At 40.5% G+C, this 16,987-nt stretch overlaps 1 protein-coding gene across 1 annotated transcript; it reads right to left on the bottom strand.

Moving 5' to 3' along the window:
- Window positions 1–6,004: 6,004 nt before the first annotated feature.
- Dynlt5 (dynein light chain Tctex-type family member 5) lies at window positions 6,005–15,674 on the bottom strand. Its single transcript, XM_004673233.1, is given in 4 exon segments — window positions 6,005–6,065; window positions 6,067–6,206; window positions 6,526–6,581; window positions 15,623–15,674. Coding segments are annotated over 4 exon segments (309 nt in total).
- Between the last annotated feature and the right edge of the window lie 1,313 nt (window positions 15,675–16,987).

Genomic DNA, 16,987 nt, shown 5'->3' with positions numbered 1-16,987 from the left:
AGCAATGCTAGTGGGTGCTGGCCACTCTTTTGCTTTTTGTTTTTTTGAGGTAGGGTCTCACTCTAGCTCAGGCTGACCTGGAATTCACTATGTAGTCTCAGGGTGGCCTCAAACTCACAGGCCAAACTCCTACCTCTGCTTCCCAAGTGCTAGGATTAAAGGCATGTACCACCATGCCCGGCTCACTCTTTTGTGCAATGATGAGAATAAAAGGTATAGTAACTTATCCATGAATGGCTTTGGATAATGTTCATTGGGTAGATTCCTGGACTCATGTAAGCTGGTTCTGGTGGCCTGAGCATCTGTAGTTGCATCTGTTTTCAATGAGATAGTTATGTAGGTTGGAGTCCTGGGAGGGGTTAGATCTCCATAAAGATACAGGATACCTACACATCTATGAGCTCCAACTTCAGGTCCTTATTCAAGTTATTAAAGAAGTGAAACACAGACTTAGAGAAGGGTAAATTATGAATTATGAAATTTATTTTAGTGAGAATTAGGATTAAGAGGGAAGGCAAACAGGAAACTCCAAGCCAAAAGAAACTTTCCTCCTTTGTAGCCTGGCTGGGTAGGGGGAGGAGAGACTGAGAAGATCCTTTCACACTTTTCACTAAGAGAGATATGAAAAAGGACAAGGGGCCTACACACACTTCAGACCCATGTGTATGAATCAGACATCCAATTAGAATGAGCTCATGTGTGTGTGGGACCTGTAGATGGTAGGCTCAAGAGACTGACTCAGAAATGGTCAGTCCACAGGTGTTAAACTCAGAGTAGTTGAGGAAGAAGCAGGAAGCTGATGCTGGAATTGATGCTTGCAGCCATCTTGGATGAGACTGGATCAGATGTGGGTCCTAATCTTGCCAGAATAGGAAAAGCAATATCCTTGTTTCCATGAGGTAGTCTCTAACTACCTACCAGTTAAAAAGCTATGTAGCTCCTAATCTGCATCCATGGAATGGGGAGACAGGAGAATTGTGGGCTGGCTGGCCTGGTTCATGCACTGGCAAACAACAAGAAACCTTGCCTTAAAAAATGTAAAAGGCAAGCCAGGCGTGGTGGGGCACGCCTTTAATCCCAGCACTTGGAAGGCAGAGGTAGGAGGATCACCATGAGTTAGAGGCCACTCTGAGACTCCCATAGTGAATTCCAGGTCAGCCTGGGCTAGAATGAGACCCTACCTCAAAAAAAAAAAAAAAAGTAAAAGGCAAGGACTTGACATCTAAAGTTGTCCTCTGACTCCATATATGTTCTGTGGCTTGTATTCCCATACATGAATTAAAAATCTTAAAAAGCTATCGATAACTATTAAGTGCTGAGTTTTCCTCATTTTTTTTTTTTTTTTTGGTAGTATCTAGAAAGAGAGGTTAAGTGATGTTCCCAACAAGGAAAATGTTCATTCTCAAATTTAAAATGTTTAAGTTTTTTGCTCTAAATGACAACTACATACTAGCTAATTCTCAAGACTTCTAAAAATGAATTCACTAGCCTGGAGAGATGGGTTAGTGGTTAAGTGCTTGCTTGTGAAGCCTAAGGACCCTGGTTCGAGGCTCGATTCTCCAGGACCCACGTTAGCCAGATGCACAAGGGGGCTTATGTGTCTGGAGTTTGTTTGCAGTGGCTGGAGGCCCTGGTGCACCCATTCTCTCTCTCTCTCTCTGTGCCTCTCTCTCTGTCTGTTGCTCTCAAGTAAAGAAATAAAATAAAAATAAAATTAAAAAAAATGTATGCACTGAATTCCTGATAGTTTCTGAACACATAATCTGCTAGGCTCTGTTTTAAGAACCTCCTATCATGTACTCACTTTAAAGTTATCCAATTAATGATAACAGTTGATGGCACTACTACTTCCTTTCAAGATGTGAACATATTTTTGAGAGAAACTTTACATTTCTTAAGATGTCTGCCAACAGGAAAGAATAATATAGAAAATTATGAATTTGTGTGTGCATCTGTGTTTGTGTGCATGTATGATGTATGCATGCATTTGTGCAGATGTATGCATCCTGTGTGCACCCATGTAGAGACCAGAGGAGGAGGTTAAGTGCCCTTGTCTGTTGCCCTTCTGCCTTGTTTCCTTGAGACAGGATATCACTGAACCTAGAGCTTGTGCTGTTTTTCAGTTAGGCTGGCTAACCAGTGAGCCCCACAGATTCTCCTGTCTCTACCCCTGTCAGTGCTGGAGTTACCAGCATGCATAGACAGGCCCAGCTTTTTATGTGGGTGCTGAGGCTCAAATTCAAGTCCTCATGCATGTACATCAAATGTTCTTATCCATAGAGACATCTTCCCAACCCAGAAAATTATCTGTGAGGGAGATAGGTAGGGAGAGAAAATGGGCATGCCAGGGAAAGAGTAGCAGATGCATGTATCATTTTGTACATCTGGCTTTATGTGGGTACTGATGAATCGAACCTGGCAATTAGGCTTCACAAGCAAGTGCCTTTAACTACCAAGCCATCTCCCCAGCCTGATTTTTTTTTTAAATTTTATTTATTTATTTATTTGAGAGTGACAGACACAGAGAGAAAGACAGATAGAGGGAGAGAGAGAATGGACGCGCCAGGGCTTCCAGCCTCTGCAAACGAACTCCAGACGCGTGCGCCCCCTTGTGCATCTGGCTAACGTGGGACCTGGAGAACCGAGCCTCGAACCGGGGTCCTTAGGCTTCACAGGCAAGCGCTTAACCGCTAAGCCATCTCTCCAGCCCTGATTTTTTTTTTAATAAAGAAAAAAAGGTATTATTTGATTTTGGTCTTGGGGAAAAACTTTCCTCTTGGTTTTGGGAGAGTGTTTCTGGCTGGTGTTCCCAGAGTAAATTGCATTTTCAGTAATTTCTTATTGGTACTGACTAATGAATGTTTTACAAAACAGAAGAGAGATGTTAGGTCTCAGTTTGAATGGCTGCTCAGTGTAAGACTCTTTTCTTGATATTGTATCACCATTTCACCTTTTCTGTGGCGGAAATGTCCCATTATTAACTTCAACTTGGTTGCAAAAGAAAATTTAGCATTTCACATTCTATCTGCTGACATCCTAAGTTCTACTAACAGGACCATTCCTTTAGTTAGTGCCACTTAAACTGCAATCCCATGGGTACCATTACCAAGGGATTGCTCTCAGACATACTGCTATGAGAAGTTTAGTAAGCATAAAGAATCCTGGGTGTTGTGGGATGGCACCAGCATTCCTAGCACTACATCATAAAAACCAGCTGCTTCCTAAAAAAATAATCAGTCATTTATCTAAAGTCACTTACTTAGTGCTGGGACAACTAGGTTCAGACCTAAGTCTACAAGTATCTGGAACTTGAAACATGCAACTTCCTTCATCTCTAACCCTTTTTCCCTTTGCCTAATCATGTGGAGTTGACTTTTTTCCTACAATGTCCCAACACAACAGTCATCCTCTTTCCCTTTTCTTTCTTAAAGACATTCAAGGGTTTTTTGTTGTTGTCATTCGTTTCTTTGTTTGAGGTAGAGTGTCACTGTAGCTCAGACTGATCTGGAACTCATTGTATATCCCAGACTGCCCTGGAAGTCATGGCAATCCTCACACTTCAGCATCCTGATTGCTGGAACACCTGACTTCCTTAGGTCTTTAAAAATTTATTTATTTATTTGCATGGAGAGAGAGAGAGAGAGAGAGGGAGGGAGGGAGAGAGAGAGAGAGAGAGAGAGAGAGAGAGAGAGAGAGAGAGAGAGAGAGAGAGACAGAGAGAGAGAGAGAGAGGGAGAGAGAGAGAGGGAGAGAGAGAGAGAGAGAGAATAGGCATGTGCTAGGGCCTTTAGCCACTGTAAGTGAACTCCAGGTGCATGTGCCACTTTGTGCATCTGACTTTATGTGGGTGCGGGGAATCAAACCCAAGTTGTTAGGCTTTGCAGGCAAGCTCTTTAACTGCTGAGTCATTTCTCCATCTCAGGTCTTTTTTTAAAAAGCCAATCACCATGTACCCTTCTAATTTAAAACAAGTTTGTGTGTGTGTATAATGTGTGTGTATATATAATGTAAATATGTGTGTGTGAGTGTAAGTTTACATGAGCCATTGAGCACATGTGGAGGTCAAAGGACCACTTCACACTTTGGTTCTTGCTTTTCTCCTGGTTTGACTTTGTGTACTGCTGCGTTCACCATGATAGCTGACCCATGAGATTATGTATGATTCTCCTGCCTCTGCTTCCTTCCTTTCCTAAAATGTACCAGTATTACAGATGTGGGGACTTGTGGGGATCTGAATTCAGGTCCACATGCTTATGTGGCATATTCTTTATCCACTGAATATCTATCCTTGTCTTTTCATTCTCAGTTTTACAGCCTACTTCAGACTCTGTGTGTTATTCTCTATGCAGTTAGGAGTTAGGTATGCCATGAGAATCATCAGAAAAAGCAGCATTCATCAAATTTACTTTGAAAAACCATTTTACATGTCAGGAAAAGAATAAATTGGATTTTGAAACTATTTATTGTTTTTTTAATACATTCTGTTTTAGGGAAAAGTAAAACACCAAAACATCTTAAAATTGAAAAGCATTGACTGTTTTCTTTTCCCATTTGTTAAATTCTGTTTGATATGAATTACACATGATTTTCCTTAAGACTACAGATAGCACTGCTAATTTTCTCCATATATGAACAATTTGAGTCTGACCTTTAGCAAATATCCTCTAGGCAGCAGGCTTACCATCCAAGAACACCACCACATTGTCATTTTACATCACACAAAGGCTTGACAGCTCCATAAAAGTAAATGATCTGTGGTAAGAGATTCATTTCCCTTCAGCATGACTGCTTCAGCCCATAAAACTCAATGTTCATGCATTCAAATCCACACTGGCTCACTTTAGTACTAAATTCATAGGGACAGAATGGTAGCACTCATGTTTTATTTGTTAAGCTGCCAGCTATACGTCCTGTGTTTAAAGTTAGGTGAGGGAAGCAATTCAAATGCATGCCAGGCAGCATGTATTTTTTCCAATGCGTGATTTTATGTGCTATAGATACATTTCTATTAAGCATTATGTATATTTAGTATTTCAATGTCTACTTTAGTGTCCTTAAAAGCTTTTGTTCATTTTATAGTTTCCATTACTGAGGAGCCAATGTTCAGTTAGTTCTAAAATTTTGTAAAGTGCAGGCAACTCACAAGAACTTCTAGATTTAGCTTGTGGCCCAATGGGACCACAGTAATTGTTATAAAGTCATTAATTCTACCTCAGCAGTGTCAACTGTTAGGCACATGTAACAATAATTGCGGCTAATGATTGCTGATCAATTTATTAAGGACAAAATGAAAACCAGTATTACTTGATAAGCAACACTGGGGTCAATTAAAACTCACTATCTTTGTACACCATGTTGAATTACCCTACTGTCATTAGTAAGAACACATAGCCATATATTTCTAAAACTTCTCTTCATTAAAAAGTAGTACAGGGGGCCGGGCGTGGTGGCGCATGCCTTTAATCCCAGCACTCAGGAGGCAGCGGTACGAGGATTGCCGTGAGTTTGGGGCCACCCTGAGACTCCATAGTGAATTCCAGATTAGCCTGGGCTAGAGTGAGACCCTACCTTGAAAAACCAAAAAAAAAAAAAAAAAAAAAAAAAATTGGTACAGGGTGGCCTCAAACTCATAGTGATCCTCTGCCTCCTGAGTGCTGGGATTAAAGGCACGTGCCAACCTACCTCAAAAAATAGCAAGAGAATTCTAACTCTCTAACAAAATAGAAATGAGGATAATTTGTATCTGAAGTAATATTTAATAAGAATTTCTTTTTGAAAAATAAGCCAGCAGACCTGGATGCAACTTCTTTGAAAGAACAGATTCTTTCTTGCATTGCCATTCCTGCCCTCCCCCACCTCTATCAAGCCTCGGAATGAGAATGATGAAGGTGTGCTCAAAGTTAAAGTTCTCTTGGTTTTTGCAGTTTATGGAAGTGAAGTTTTTGTGAGAGATATAGTGACTTCACGATTTTAAAGTGTTAAGAACTATAGTCCTCATTTCCAGTCACTCAAAGTAAACTGCATAGACATTTGCAAGAGCAAAGAGAGAATAATCTCTGAAAACATGATGAAATTGTATCACTTTCAGGATTCCAAAGGCATCTGCTTCCAATAAGTATGCTCTGGCCATTCTGTTGTCCAATGTGAACAGTCACAACAAGCTTATATTGGGGAATTGCTAATTCCTTGATCTGGGCTTTAATAACCTAGAAATTAAAAAAGAGAGTTCTCACTTAAACACGTTAAATTTTGAAACTTTAAAGATTTGTCATAAATATAGTAGATATAAGAAAATACCATGGTATGGGACATAAAAGCAGTGAGGCAACCAGAAAAGGGGTGGCAGGGAAGATGGGGAGGGGAGAGGAGGAGGATGAATAAAAAAAAATGTAATGGCATATGGAATGAACATGCCATAAAGACACCTCCCACCTTCTATGCTAACTAAAATAATAATGGCAAATTGACATAAGAAGAGAGCATGATGCACTGTGTATATTTTCAGTAACCATTGTAGAACCATACCTGATTTCCCTGAAGTGGGACAAGGTGTTCAACCTCAGCAATGGGAAGACTTTCAACTGGAGCACAGAACTTAATAGATTATTATGTCCTTTGAAAATCTGTGTTAAACTGTTTTGCCTTCAAAGAATGTTGGCATTAAAGTTATATTGTCTTTGTGTGTATGAGTGAGTGAGTGCATATGTATGCTTGTATAGAGTCCAGAGGTTGATGTTGGATATCTTCCTCATTCTCCACCTTCTGTTTTGAAACAAGGTCTCTCACTGAATTTGGAGCTCACTGATTCAACTATACTGGCTAGTCAGCAAGCCCCAGGAATCCTTCTGTCTCTACTTCCCCAGTGTTGGGATTGTGGGTTCAGTGCCTTTGTTACACGGGTGCTGAGGATCTGAATGCGGGTCCTCAAGCCTGAATACCAAGCACTGAGCCATCTCCCTAACACTCATATTGTTTTTTCATGTTTAATGAAGGGGCCATATTCTGAGATCTCCTACTAAGACTAGCCATGAACATTTTTTAGAGAGTTTGCTATAAAAATAAAAGTTGAAGAAATCATGATAAAATTCCAGCACTTCAGTTGATGTAGGTATGCATTTAAATACCACAATGTGTGTTTGTTAGCACTCAAAGAGACTTGTGTGGCAAGAAAAAGTAATCATTAAAATGTATCTTTCATAATAAAAATGTTTTTAAAGCTGGACATTTTAACACAAACTTGTTGCAAAATACATGTAAATGATGCATGTGATTGCTTCATGCACATGCTTAATCTTACATGCAACACATAGAACATGTGACCTAACATATGTTAAGTGGTGATGACTTAAGAAAGAATAGCTGAGGGAAAGTGCCCAAGCAGAAACTAGGAAATTCAGATGAGATATAGTAGTAAAGGAAAGTTACACCCATGGTTATCCCGAGTTTAGAGGAAACATCCACATGGTAGACTTAGTGTATACAGGAATAACACATGTGGTAGACTCGGAGATCAGAGAAAAATCATACATGTAGTCAAAGTGAGAGGCTACTCCTGAGCATGACACAGATGGAAGGCAAGCAGGGAAATGCCCACACCAAAGGTAGCTTTTGTGGATGATGCTGGATCAGACAGTCTAACTCAATGCTAAAATCATAAGAAATGACGGACATGATTTCTGAACTTAAGTAATCATTGCACAGATGGATACATTTTGCTGTTTCCTATGTGTCAGGCACTGTGATAAGCATTTATTTACATTATATATTCTATCATTTCTGAGGTGATCTTACTGTTATCTCCATTTAATAGAAAGAAGAGCAGAGGTGTAAGTCCAGAATTGCACCATGGCAGAGCTGGGAAGGATACTCAGATTTTCCTGGCTTTAGAATTTATATTCTGAACTACATTTAGTCTACATTTGAAGGAGACCTAGGAGGAAGCAAGCTTCTTTTCAGTAATTTTAGTTCAGGACAGGAGCATGAGGGAACCAGCTATTGTCCTGCTTTGGCAGAAATGGAGCTCATGTCTGAGCCAGCATCGTCCACAAAGGCTGCGGTGGCCCTTGTGGCCTCCACAGTCTAGCACACTACCTAGGTGGGCTGGCCTTTGGGTCAGCCCCTTGAATCTGTGAACCAATCAAGTCTTCCCCGTACATACATCTGATGAAAAAGTCCATTTTTAATTGACTATAAAGGTTTGTCTATACTTATCTCTGCTTTTTCTCAGCCCTGTGATCTCATCTGTCTGGACACACACAGGGTTGGGAACAAGACTAGATGTGTAAAAAATGACATAAATGATTCTGAGAGCTAATCACAACATTTATTTAGAAGAAATATCTATCCTATGGAACAGACAAGCAATCTGTTTATGAATTGTTTGGCTTGCTTCTGCTCTTGGAGAGCAAAGGCTGGATACCAAACATAAGTTCTATAAATGAGGTACTGGGTGTTTGCAGTTTTCTGCGGGTTTTGTTTGAGATTTCCACTTGTATACTGCTGTAGAATGAAGACAAATTTGAAGGTGGTTTACCCCTTCCTACTGAAAATATTAAAAATTATGCTACTAGTCTGGAATAAATTAAACAGATTATATCATTTAAATCCATACTCCCTACTACCAAGCACTCATATCACATGACCTTATTTGACCAATAACTTTTTCAAGGAACACAATTGTGCCTTGCACTAACCTACTTGTACTCATAGCTCCCTTCATTAACCCTACAGATTAATCTGCTTGCCTGGTGTTCCTCCTTTCCACTGGACAGTATCTCCCCTTCTGGGAATTTATCCTTTTCTTCCTTCAGTTACAGCCCTCTTTAGAATCCACCCTTGACTTCTGTGAGTGTAAGTGTTTGGCATGGCTGTTGGCCTCAGGAATGGTACTACCTCAGACCAGACCACTTCTAAGAGAAGCTCCTGAAGGTCTGCTTTCAGTGGCTATTAAGCTGAACAGCAAAGCTGTTCCTTTCCTCCTCCTTTTTCTTCCATTTATTTTCTTTTTGAGCTTTTTTTTTTTTTGTTTGTTTGCTTGTTTTTCAAGGTAGGGTCTCACTCTAGCCCAGGTTGACCTGGAATTCACTATGTAGCAGGCTGTCCTTGAACTCAGAGTAATTCAATTACCTTGGTTTCTCAAGTGCTGGGATCAAAGGTGTGTGCCATCATGCCTGGTGAGACATTTTTATAAGGAGGAAAAAATGTTTTATTAATGTTGGCCAAGGCCTGAAGGGTTAGGACAAACTAAAATATAAATTTAAGAGAACATTTAAAGATAAGATTACTTAACATATATGTGCCAGAACTCCCCCAAACTAAGAAAATAAGAATTAGTATAAACCAGACTTGGTTGCATGTCATAATACCAGAATTTGGGAGGTGGAGGCAGGAGAATCAAGGCTTCAAGGTCAGCCTTGGCTACAAAACAAGTTCAATGGCAGCTTGAGATCATAAAGACAAATGACAATCAAACCAACAATATTACTATGTATTATTATTATTATTATTATTATTATTATTATTATTATTTTGTTTTTTCGAGGTAGGGTCTCACTCTAGCCCAGGCTGACCTGGAATTCACTATGGAGTCTCAGGATGGCCTTGAACTCACGGCGATCCTCCTACCTCTGCCTCCCGAGTGCTGGGATTAAAGGTGTGTGCCACCACACCCAGCTTTTCTTACTATGTATTACTTTGTGCTAGTATTACATGAGATAAAATAATATTAAAATGCTTAGAACAGTGCTTACCAAGTAATTAAACACTCACAGATGCTCATTGTGGTTATTACTTTCTGAAGGAAGGCATGGGAGAAGATTTGCAATATGGTAGAGGATGTAAATAGGGTGGCAGGGAAAGGTGTTCTCAGGAAGGACCCTGAGAGGCTGAGCACCTCATGGAAATCAAACCTCTCTCCTCTCAATACTTAGAACACATTTTCCCTTCATATTGGTCTCATCAGATAGATGTCTGGGTGGCAGCAAAGATGGCCACTGTGCCACCAGAGGAAAACCTTGCTTACTAAGAAATGTTAGAACTTTGTCTCATTATTTTATGAAGAGGGAGAGGGCTCATACTGGAAACCATCCCATTCAAGCCATGAGGCAGCCTTGAGAGTGATCAAGTAGCTGGGCCATTAGCCTTGGATGCATTTATAAAGCCTGGGAACACTATGTAGTATGTACTATGGCAACAGTTGCTTTGTAATACATACATCTTCTTTCAAATGCTGTTTTTTTGGGCTGCAGAGACAGAGACAGCTGTTAAGGAGGTTGCCTGCATAGCCAAAGGATTCTGGTTCAATTCTGCAGAACTCACGTAAGCTGGATGCACAAGGGGGCACACACATCTGGAGTTTCTTTACAGTGACTGGAGGCCCTGGTATGCCCATTCTCTTCCTCTCTCTCTCTCTCTCTGCTTCTTTCTCTTTCTCTCTCTCAAATAAATAAATAAAATATATTTAAATGCTGTTTTTAATTTTACTTCCAAACACTCTAAGAAGAAGAATAAAATAAACTTGAAAAGAAAAGATGGCCACTGTGTTGGGTAATCTTGAGCCACACATGACTGTACCCTCAAACATGAACCAAAATAAAACCTTCCTTCCTTAAGTTAAGGTATTTTTTCACAGCAACAAGAGAAAGTTATAAATTAAACCTGTTATCTGTTTTAATGCTCACAGTCAATGCTCTTGGAGAATCAGGTTCACTTTAACCAAAGCTCCAGTATGAGAAGCTGCTGGGCATCATATCTTGCCATATCAGCTGGGAGGAAGCATCAAGGGTGAGTGTACTAGACTAATAAACTTCAAAGTCTGCCCCCAGTGACATACCTCCTCCAGCAAGCCTCTGCCTCCTAAATAGTCAACAACTAGTGACCAAGCATTCAAAATACATGAGGCTATTGGGTACATTTCACATTCAAACCACCATCAAATCCTATGGAAAACTTATTCTAGAATTAGTAAAAAATCACACTGAACAAAATGGGTGGTCCCACAGTGCCTGACACTACTTGCACAAGACCATTATAATAGGAGGAAAAGATAATGACATCAAAATAAAAGAGAGACTGATTGAGAAGGGGAGGAGATATGATGGACAGTGGCATTTCAAAGGGAAAAGTGAGGGGGGGGGTGAGGGAGGGAATCACCATGGGTATTGTCTACAATTTATGGAAATTGTCAATAGAAAAAACAAAAAAGGGAGGTCCTTATGCTTACTGATCTATGGTAGAGTCTGAGAGCCTGCTCCCTTGAGTAGAAATGACAGTGAATGGAGAAGCAACTCAGATATACTTCATTTGATTCTCACAGCACCCTATCACATACAGACTGTTCATCTTACATGAAGACACCAAAAGTCAAGGATGCTAAACACTCTGCTTAAACACCATTTATGTAGGTACCATCAAAATAAGTATTCAGGACTTTGCAGTTAAGGCACTAATCTGTGAAACCTAAGGACCTAGGGTTGACTCCCCAGAACCCACATAAACCAGACACACAAGGTGACACATGCACATGAGGTGATGCATGTGTACAAGGTGGCACATGTGTCTGGAATTTGATTGCAGTAGCTAGATGCCCTGGAGTGCCAATTCTCTCTCTCTCACTAATAAAAAATAAGTATTCAAACTCAGATATATCAGATCCCACTGCTTGTATTTCTTCCCACTCTTATCTGAGTGATTAGTTAGTGGATGCAAATGGTGTTTTAATATAAGAAATGCAGTTTATTTCTCCATTTTTTGGTTCATGAGATACCCTCATATTTAGCTTCCTTTTTGGTAGCTGTAATTACAACTTATGATATGTTTAGATATAATCCAAATATTATTGGTCAGAGTGAATAGTTATACATGATAGAGCTGAAATATATATGTATTTAAAATTTTTATTTATTTATTTATTTATTTTAGAGAGCAAGAGAGAAAGAGGCAGACAGAGAGAGAAAGAGAGAGAGAGAGAGAGAGAATGGGCATGCTAGGGCCTCCAGCCACTGCAAACAAACTTCAGATGCATGTGCCACCTTGTGCATATGGCTTACATGGATCCTGGGGAACTGAACCGAGGTCCTTTGGCTTTGCAAGCCAATGCATCAGCTACTAAGCCATCTCTCCAGCATACACACACACACACACACACACACACACACACACACACACACACACATTTTAAGGGCCTTAGGGAGACAGATAGCACAGTGGGAAAAGTGACTGCCTAGCAAGCATGAAGTTTGATTCCCAGAACCCATATAAAAGTGCTAGATGTGATGGTGCATGCCAATATTCCCAGCTAATAGGGAGGCAGAAACAGAAGATCCCTGAGGCTTGATGGCCAACCAGTCTAGCCTAAGTGGTTCACTCTAGGCCAGTGAGAGACCCTGTCTCAAAAAATGGTGGATGGCCGGTAGTGGTGGTGCACAACTTTAATCCCAGCACTTGAGAGGCAGAGATAGGAGGATCACTGTGAGTTCAATCCATCCTGAGACTACATAGTGAATTCCAGGTCAGACTGAGCTAGAGATTTTACCTTGAAAAACAAAAACAAAAACAAAAAGTGGTGGATGGTCTACCTGAGGTTGGCACTCAAGGTTGTCCTCTATCCTCTATACCCATGTCCACCCACACATGTGCATGTGCATATGCACACACAGACATGCATACACATGTACAAAAGCAAACACATGATAGTGCTGGTGACTGACTGAGTCTCCATCTCTCTGCTCTTGTGGCCAGATTACATAAGGTTGACATAAGATATCTTTACTCATGAGTTCCTTTCACATGCAAAGTCAACCCCAAAAGAAGTGGAAATATAGTTTGGTTATTAATAGAACAGCTGGCTGAGCATTTTTGTAAGTGGATTTCAAGTATAAAAGTATCCCTTGGGCTGGAGAGATGGCTTAGTGGTTAAGCGCTTGCCTGTGAAGCCTAAGGACCCCGGTTCGAGGCTTGGTTCCCCAGGTCCCACGTTAGCCAGATGCACAAGGGGGCGCACGCCTCTGGAGTTCGTTGGCAGAGGCTGGAAGCCCTGGCGCGCCCATTCTCTCTCTCCCTCTGTCTGTCTTTCTCTCTGTGTCTGTCGCTCTCAAATAAATAAACAAAAAATTAAAAATAAAAGTATCCCTTAATCACAAGAGAATAATTCACACAGACATTTAAAAGAAATTATGCAAGTGCTTTATCCATATTAACTGTTTATTTAGCTTGTTTACTGAAAGAAGTTAGGAAAATATAGCTGGTGAAAAAGCCACAAAAAAGGCCCACATTTCATTTTCTTTGCCTTGTTCAAATCAGGTTCAAAGCCTTTCAGCATGTATAGCTCAAGGTCATGGAAGAACTTTTGGTCAAAAGTGGGGAAAACCTGACCTAAGCTGAGCTTGCCTGACAGAAGAAACATCTAAGAGCAGCCAGCTGCAGTTAGACAAAAGGATTTGTTCTAAGTGTCAGGGTCCAAGTGGGTAAACAAGGTGGAGGGAGCTGCCCTATCTCTAAATTGGTTTAGTTTTCGTGTCATTATTTGCTTTTCCCACAACCACATTCCTCAGAGGTTTTGCTAGGGTTGAGCTGGGTTACCTGTCAGCCTAGAATCACTCACTGCTCCTTCTGTGCAGCCAGCATCAGCGTTGGCAGAATGTCATGCGAGACTGAGGCAGGAGGATCATAGTTTCAAGGCTTGCCTGGACCACAGAGTTAGTGCAAGGACAGTGTGGTCCTGTTTCAAAATAAAAAGCTTTTTTTTTTTTTTTAAGGGTTGGGGAAATACTTCCATGGTAGAAACTTTCTTAGTATGTGTGAGGCCCTGGGCTCATCTCCAGAATTGCAGGGAAAAACAATGGTACTGGTGGTATACCTCTAAAGAAAATTGGATTCAGGAGCATTAACTGTTCACCACAAGCATATGAGAATTCCAGCTCTACCAGGATAGGGTATTGGTTTATAATTTTTATGTGGTTGACTGGCCAGTGGTGGAATCACCCTGGCCCTCAGAGTCCTCCTTTGCCCTTTGGTAAGCCTCTGTGGAGTCTGTAGGGAAGTAATTATACAAGCATTCAGACAACACTGGGCAGGCACACACTTAGAGAAAAAAGGTCTGTGAAGAAAGGAACAGTAAGAGATATTTGTAGTGGACTCTACCCAGGAGTAGAGAGGCAGGTGCAAAAATCTTTGTTTTCATAGATCTAAAACCTCAAGGGCAATAAACATCTCTGTCAACAGAGGATCAGGAATTTCTGTCCACCTTTGCACTGAAATTCTTTTTTGTTGTTTTTTTTAAGGTAGAGTCTCACTCTAGCCCAGGTTGACCTGGAATTCATTCTGTATTCTCAGGGTGGCCTTGAACTCACAGTGATTCTCTACCTCTGCCTCCCGAGTGCTGGGATTAAAGGCGTGCGCCACCACGCCCTGCTTGATATATTTAATTTAACATCTGAAACACTTTAGAAATGGAAATATTGAGATGTAGTGAAGTTACCTGGACCAGGACTCAGGGTCGAGTGGAAGCCTGGAGCAGGTGCACCCTGGGCTGATCTACATCCACAGGTTCGTGTTTCAAAAGCATTGCCAATGTGTCTCTAAAGAAGATGCAAAGGAACACCTTGCACTAGACAAAGCTCACAATGGGACTTGAAATATATAAGGAAGCTTTACATGTTGGGAAACCAATCTCAAATATAACACAGGGTATTATGTGAAGCTCAGTATGATCTGTTCCCACCAAATCTCTTTATGTAAAAAAACAAAAGAGAGAGAGAAACTCTTTTATATAGTGAGGGAAACCACAATTCATTCAAACTGAAAGAAGTCAGTCACCCTTTTCAGTAATGCGGAGGGTTGGCTTCGTCTTCAAGGCAATATGATCTGGTTCAGGTGAGGACAAGAAACCAAGTGGAGACCTGATACCCCTTTGGCAGTGTGTAATCCAACTAAGCTCAGAGAAACGCAGCTGGCACTAACAGACCTTGAACTCTTTACCCCAAGTTCCCCCCACCTGTGACAATGGAAGTTAGGACAGATGTCATTTCAAAGACAGTGAGCTAACTATGTGTGTACTCAGAGTGTGACTGGTTCTCAAAGGAGACTATACTTTTGCTTTAATTAAACAAGAAAGAGTTACCTGTTCTTATTCTTTGGGATTTTTCTTCTCTATGAAGAGTATAAAATACTTAGTTTGCAGCTGTCTGGAATTAGTAGAATTTGCAAATTGATATTTCAAGGAAATTACATTTACCTTTTGAAGTTCTTCAATACAATAAAATTTACAAAATAAATTAAAGTTTACCTATGAAGTTCATCAAAATGATGCAACCTGCCAAGGCTCAGGGGTTGCTGTGGAAGAGGAGCTAGGAACATTGTAAGAGCCACAGAGTGGGAAGAAATATCCTGAGGCACAACTCCTCCAAATTAACAGAGGCCCTAATTACCCAACAGTGAACAACAAGGACCCTACTGAGAAGGGCCCTCAGGGAAATGAGGATTGGGGGTGTGAGGGAATACAAAACTATATCCTATATAAATATATATGAATAAAAAAGAGATAGTGGTATAAGAAATTCTGGCTGCCTTTCTCATGATTTTTTTGTATTAACACTTTTCTAATTTTTTGGATTATAGCACCTACTTTCCTCAATTTTCTGCTGACCTTTGAAGTCGAAACCAACCAGTCTGGCCATTGTGGCCACAGGTATTGTGGGTAGAAACAAAGACAATAGCTTCTGCATACAAAACAACCAAACTTTTCTAAACCTCAGGATTCTGTGATGTGCCCCAGTGTATATGTGAGACTTTAACTAGTTTTACCTTCACAATGTCTTTTAATATAACTAGTCACTATTAATTCTATTTTCAAGATAAAAGAAATGAAGTGGGCTTGAGAGATGGATTAGTGGGTAAAACTGCTTGCTGTACAAACATGAGGACCTGAGTTTAATCCCCAGCACCCATGTAAAAAGCCAGATGTGACAGCATCTTCCAGAGCTGGGGATAGCAGAAATAGCCCAAGTTTTAGGTTCAGTGAAAGACCTGTCTCAAGGAAACAAGGCAGAAGAACCATAGAAGAGGACACCACAGTCCTCTGATGGTGTCTGCTCACATGTGCACAGGACATGTGAACCTTCACACATATGCACATATACCACATTCAGCTCACACATCAAAAATAAAAATAAAACAAGGCAAAGAACATAATGTAATACATGTAGGAAAGGCAGACTTATTCAACTTCTCTCTTAGTATCAGAGTCTAATGTCTACACTGATTGAATGAAAAGGGGCAGTGGGTACCTGAAACCATCAGACACTGGAATAAAAATACACATGCAGAGATGGGCAGAAGGCATTGATAAAGACCCTCTTCTTTTTAGTGAATGCCATACTAAAAACTCACAGAAAGAAAAACAGAGCTGGTACAAAACTCAAATAGCTGGTTTAGAGGACAAAAAGAGCAAATAAGTACTTTTATAAACTGTCCACATTATTTCTTTGCTCAGTGTCACTAAAGATGAAGGAGTGTGCCTTGCAATAGTACTGCTATGGTCGTGGGACCACCTTAAAGACCATGGTGCTTGAAGTCTTTTGTGCAAACAGGAAGTTTTGCTGGCTGATATTGTTTTGAATTATTATTATTATTTTTTTAAATTTTTTTTCTTCATTTTTATTTATTTGAGAGTGACAGAGACAGAAAGAGGCAGATAGAGAGAGAGAGGGAGAGAATGGGTGCGCCAGGGCTTCCAGCCACTGCAAACGAACTCCAGATGCATGTGCCCCCTTGTGCATCTGGCTAACGTGGGTCCTGGAGAATTGAGCCTCAAACCGGGGTCCTTAGCGCTTAACCGCTAAGCCATCTCTCCAGCCCTGTTTTGAATTATTGAAGATGACTTTTTTCAATGCCTTTTTATTTCCACAGCAATCAAGTAAATAGCATATGCTCATTGTAAAACTTCAAACCATAAAAAAATTATAAAGAAAGTGAAATCACACAAAAAAAT

This window comes from Jaculus jaculus, chromosome 5 (genome assembly GCF_020740685.1).
Source record: "Jaculus jaculus isolate mJacJac1 chromosome 5, mJacJac1.mat.Y.cur, whole genome shotgun sequence".
NCBI classification, from domain to species: domain Eukaryota; kingdom Metazoa; phylum Chordata; class Mammalia; order Rodentia; family Dipodidae; genus Jaculus; species Jaculus jaculus.
This window is presented reverse-complemented; position numbering and strand designations above follow the sequence as displayed.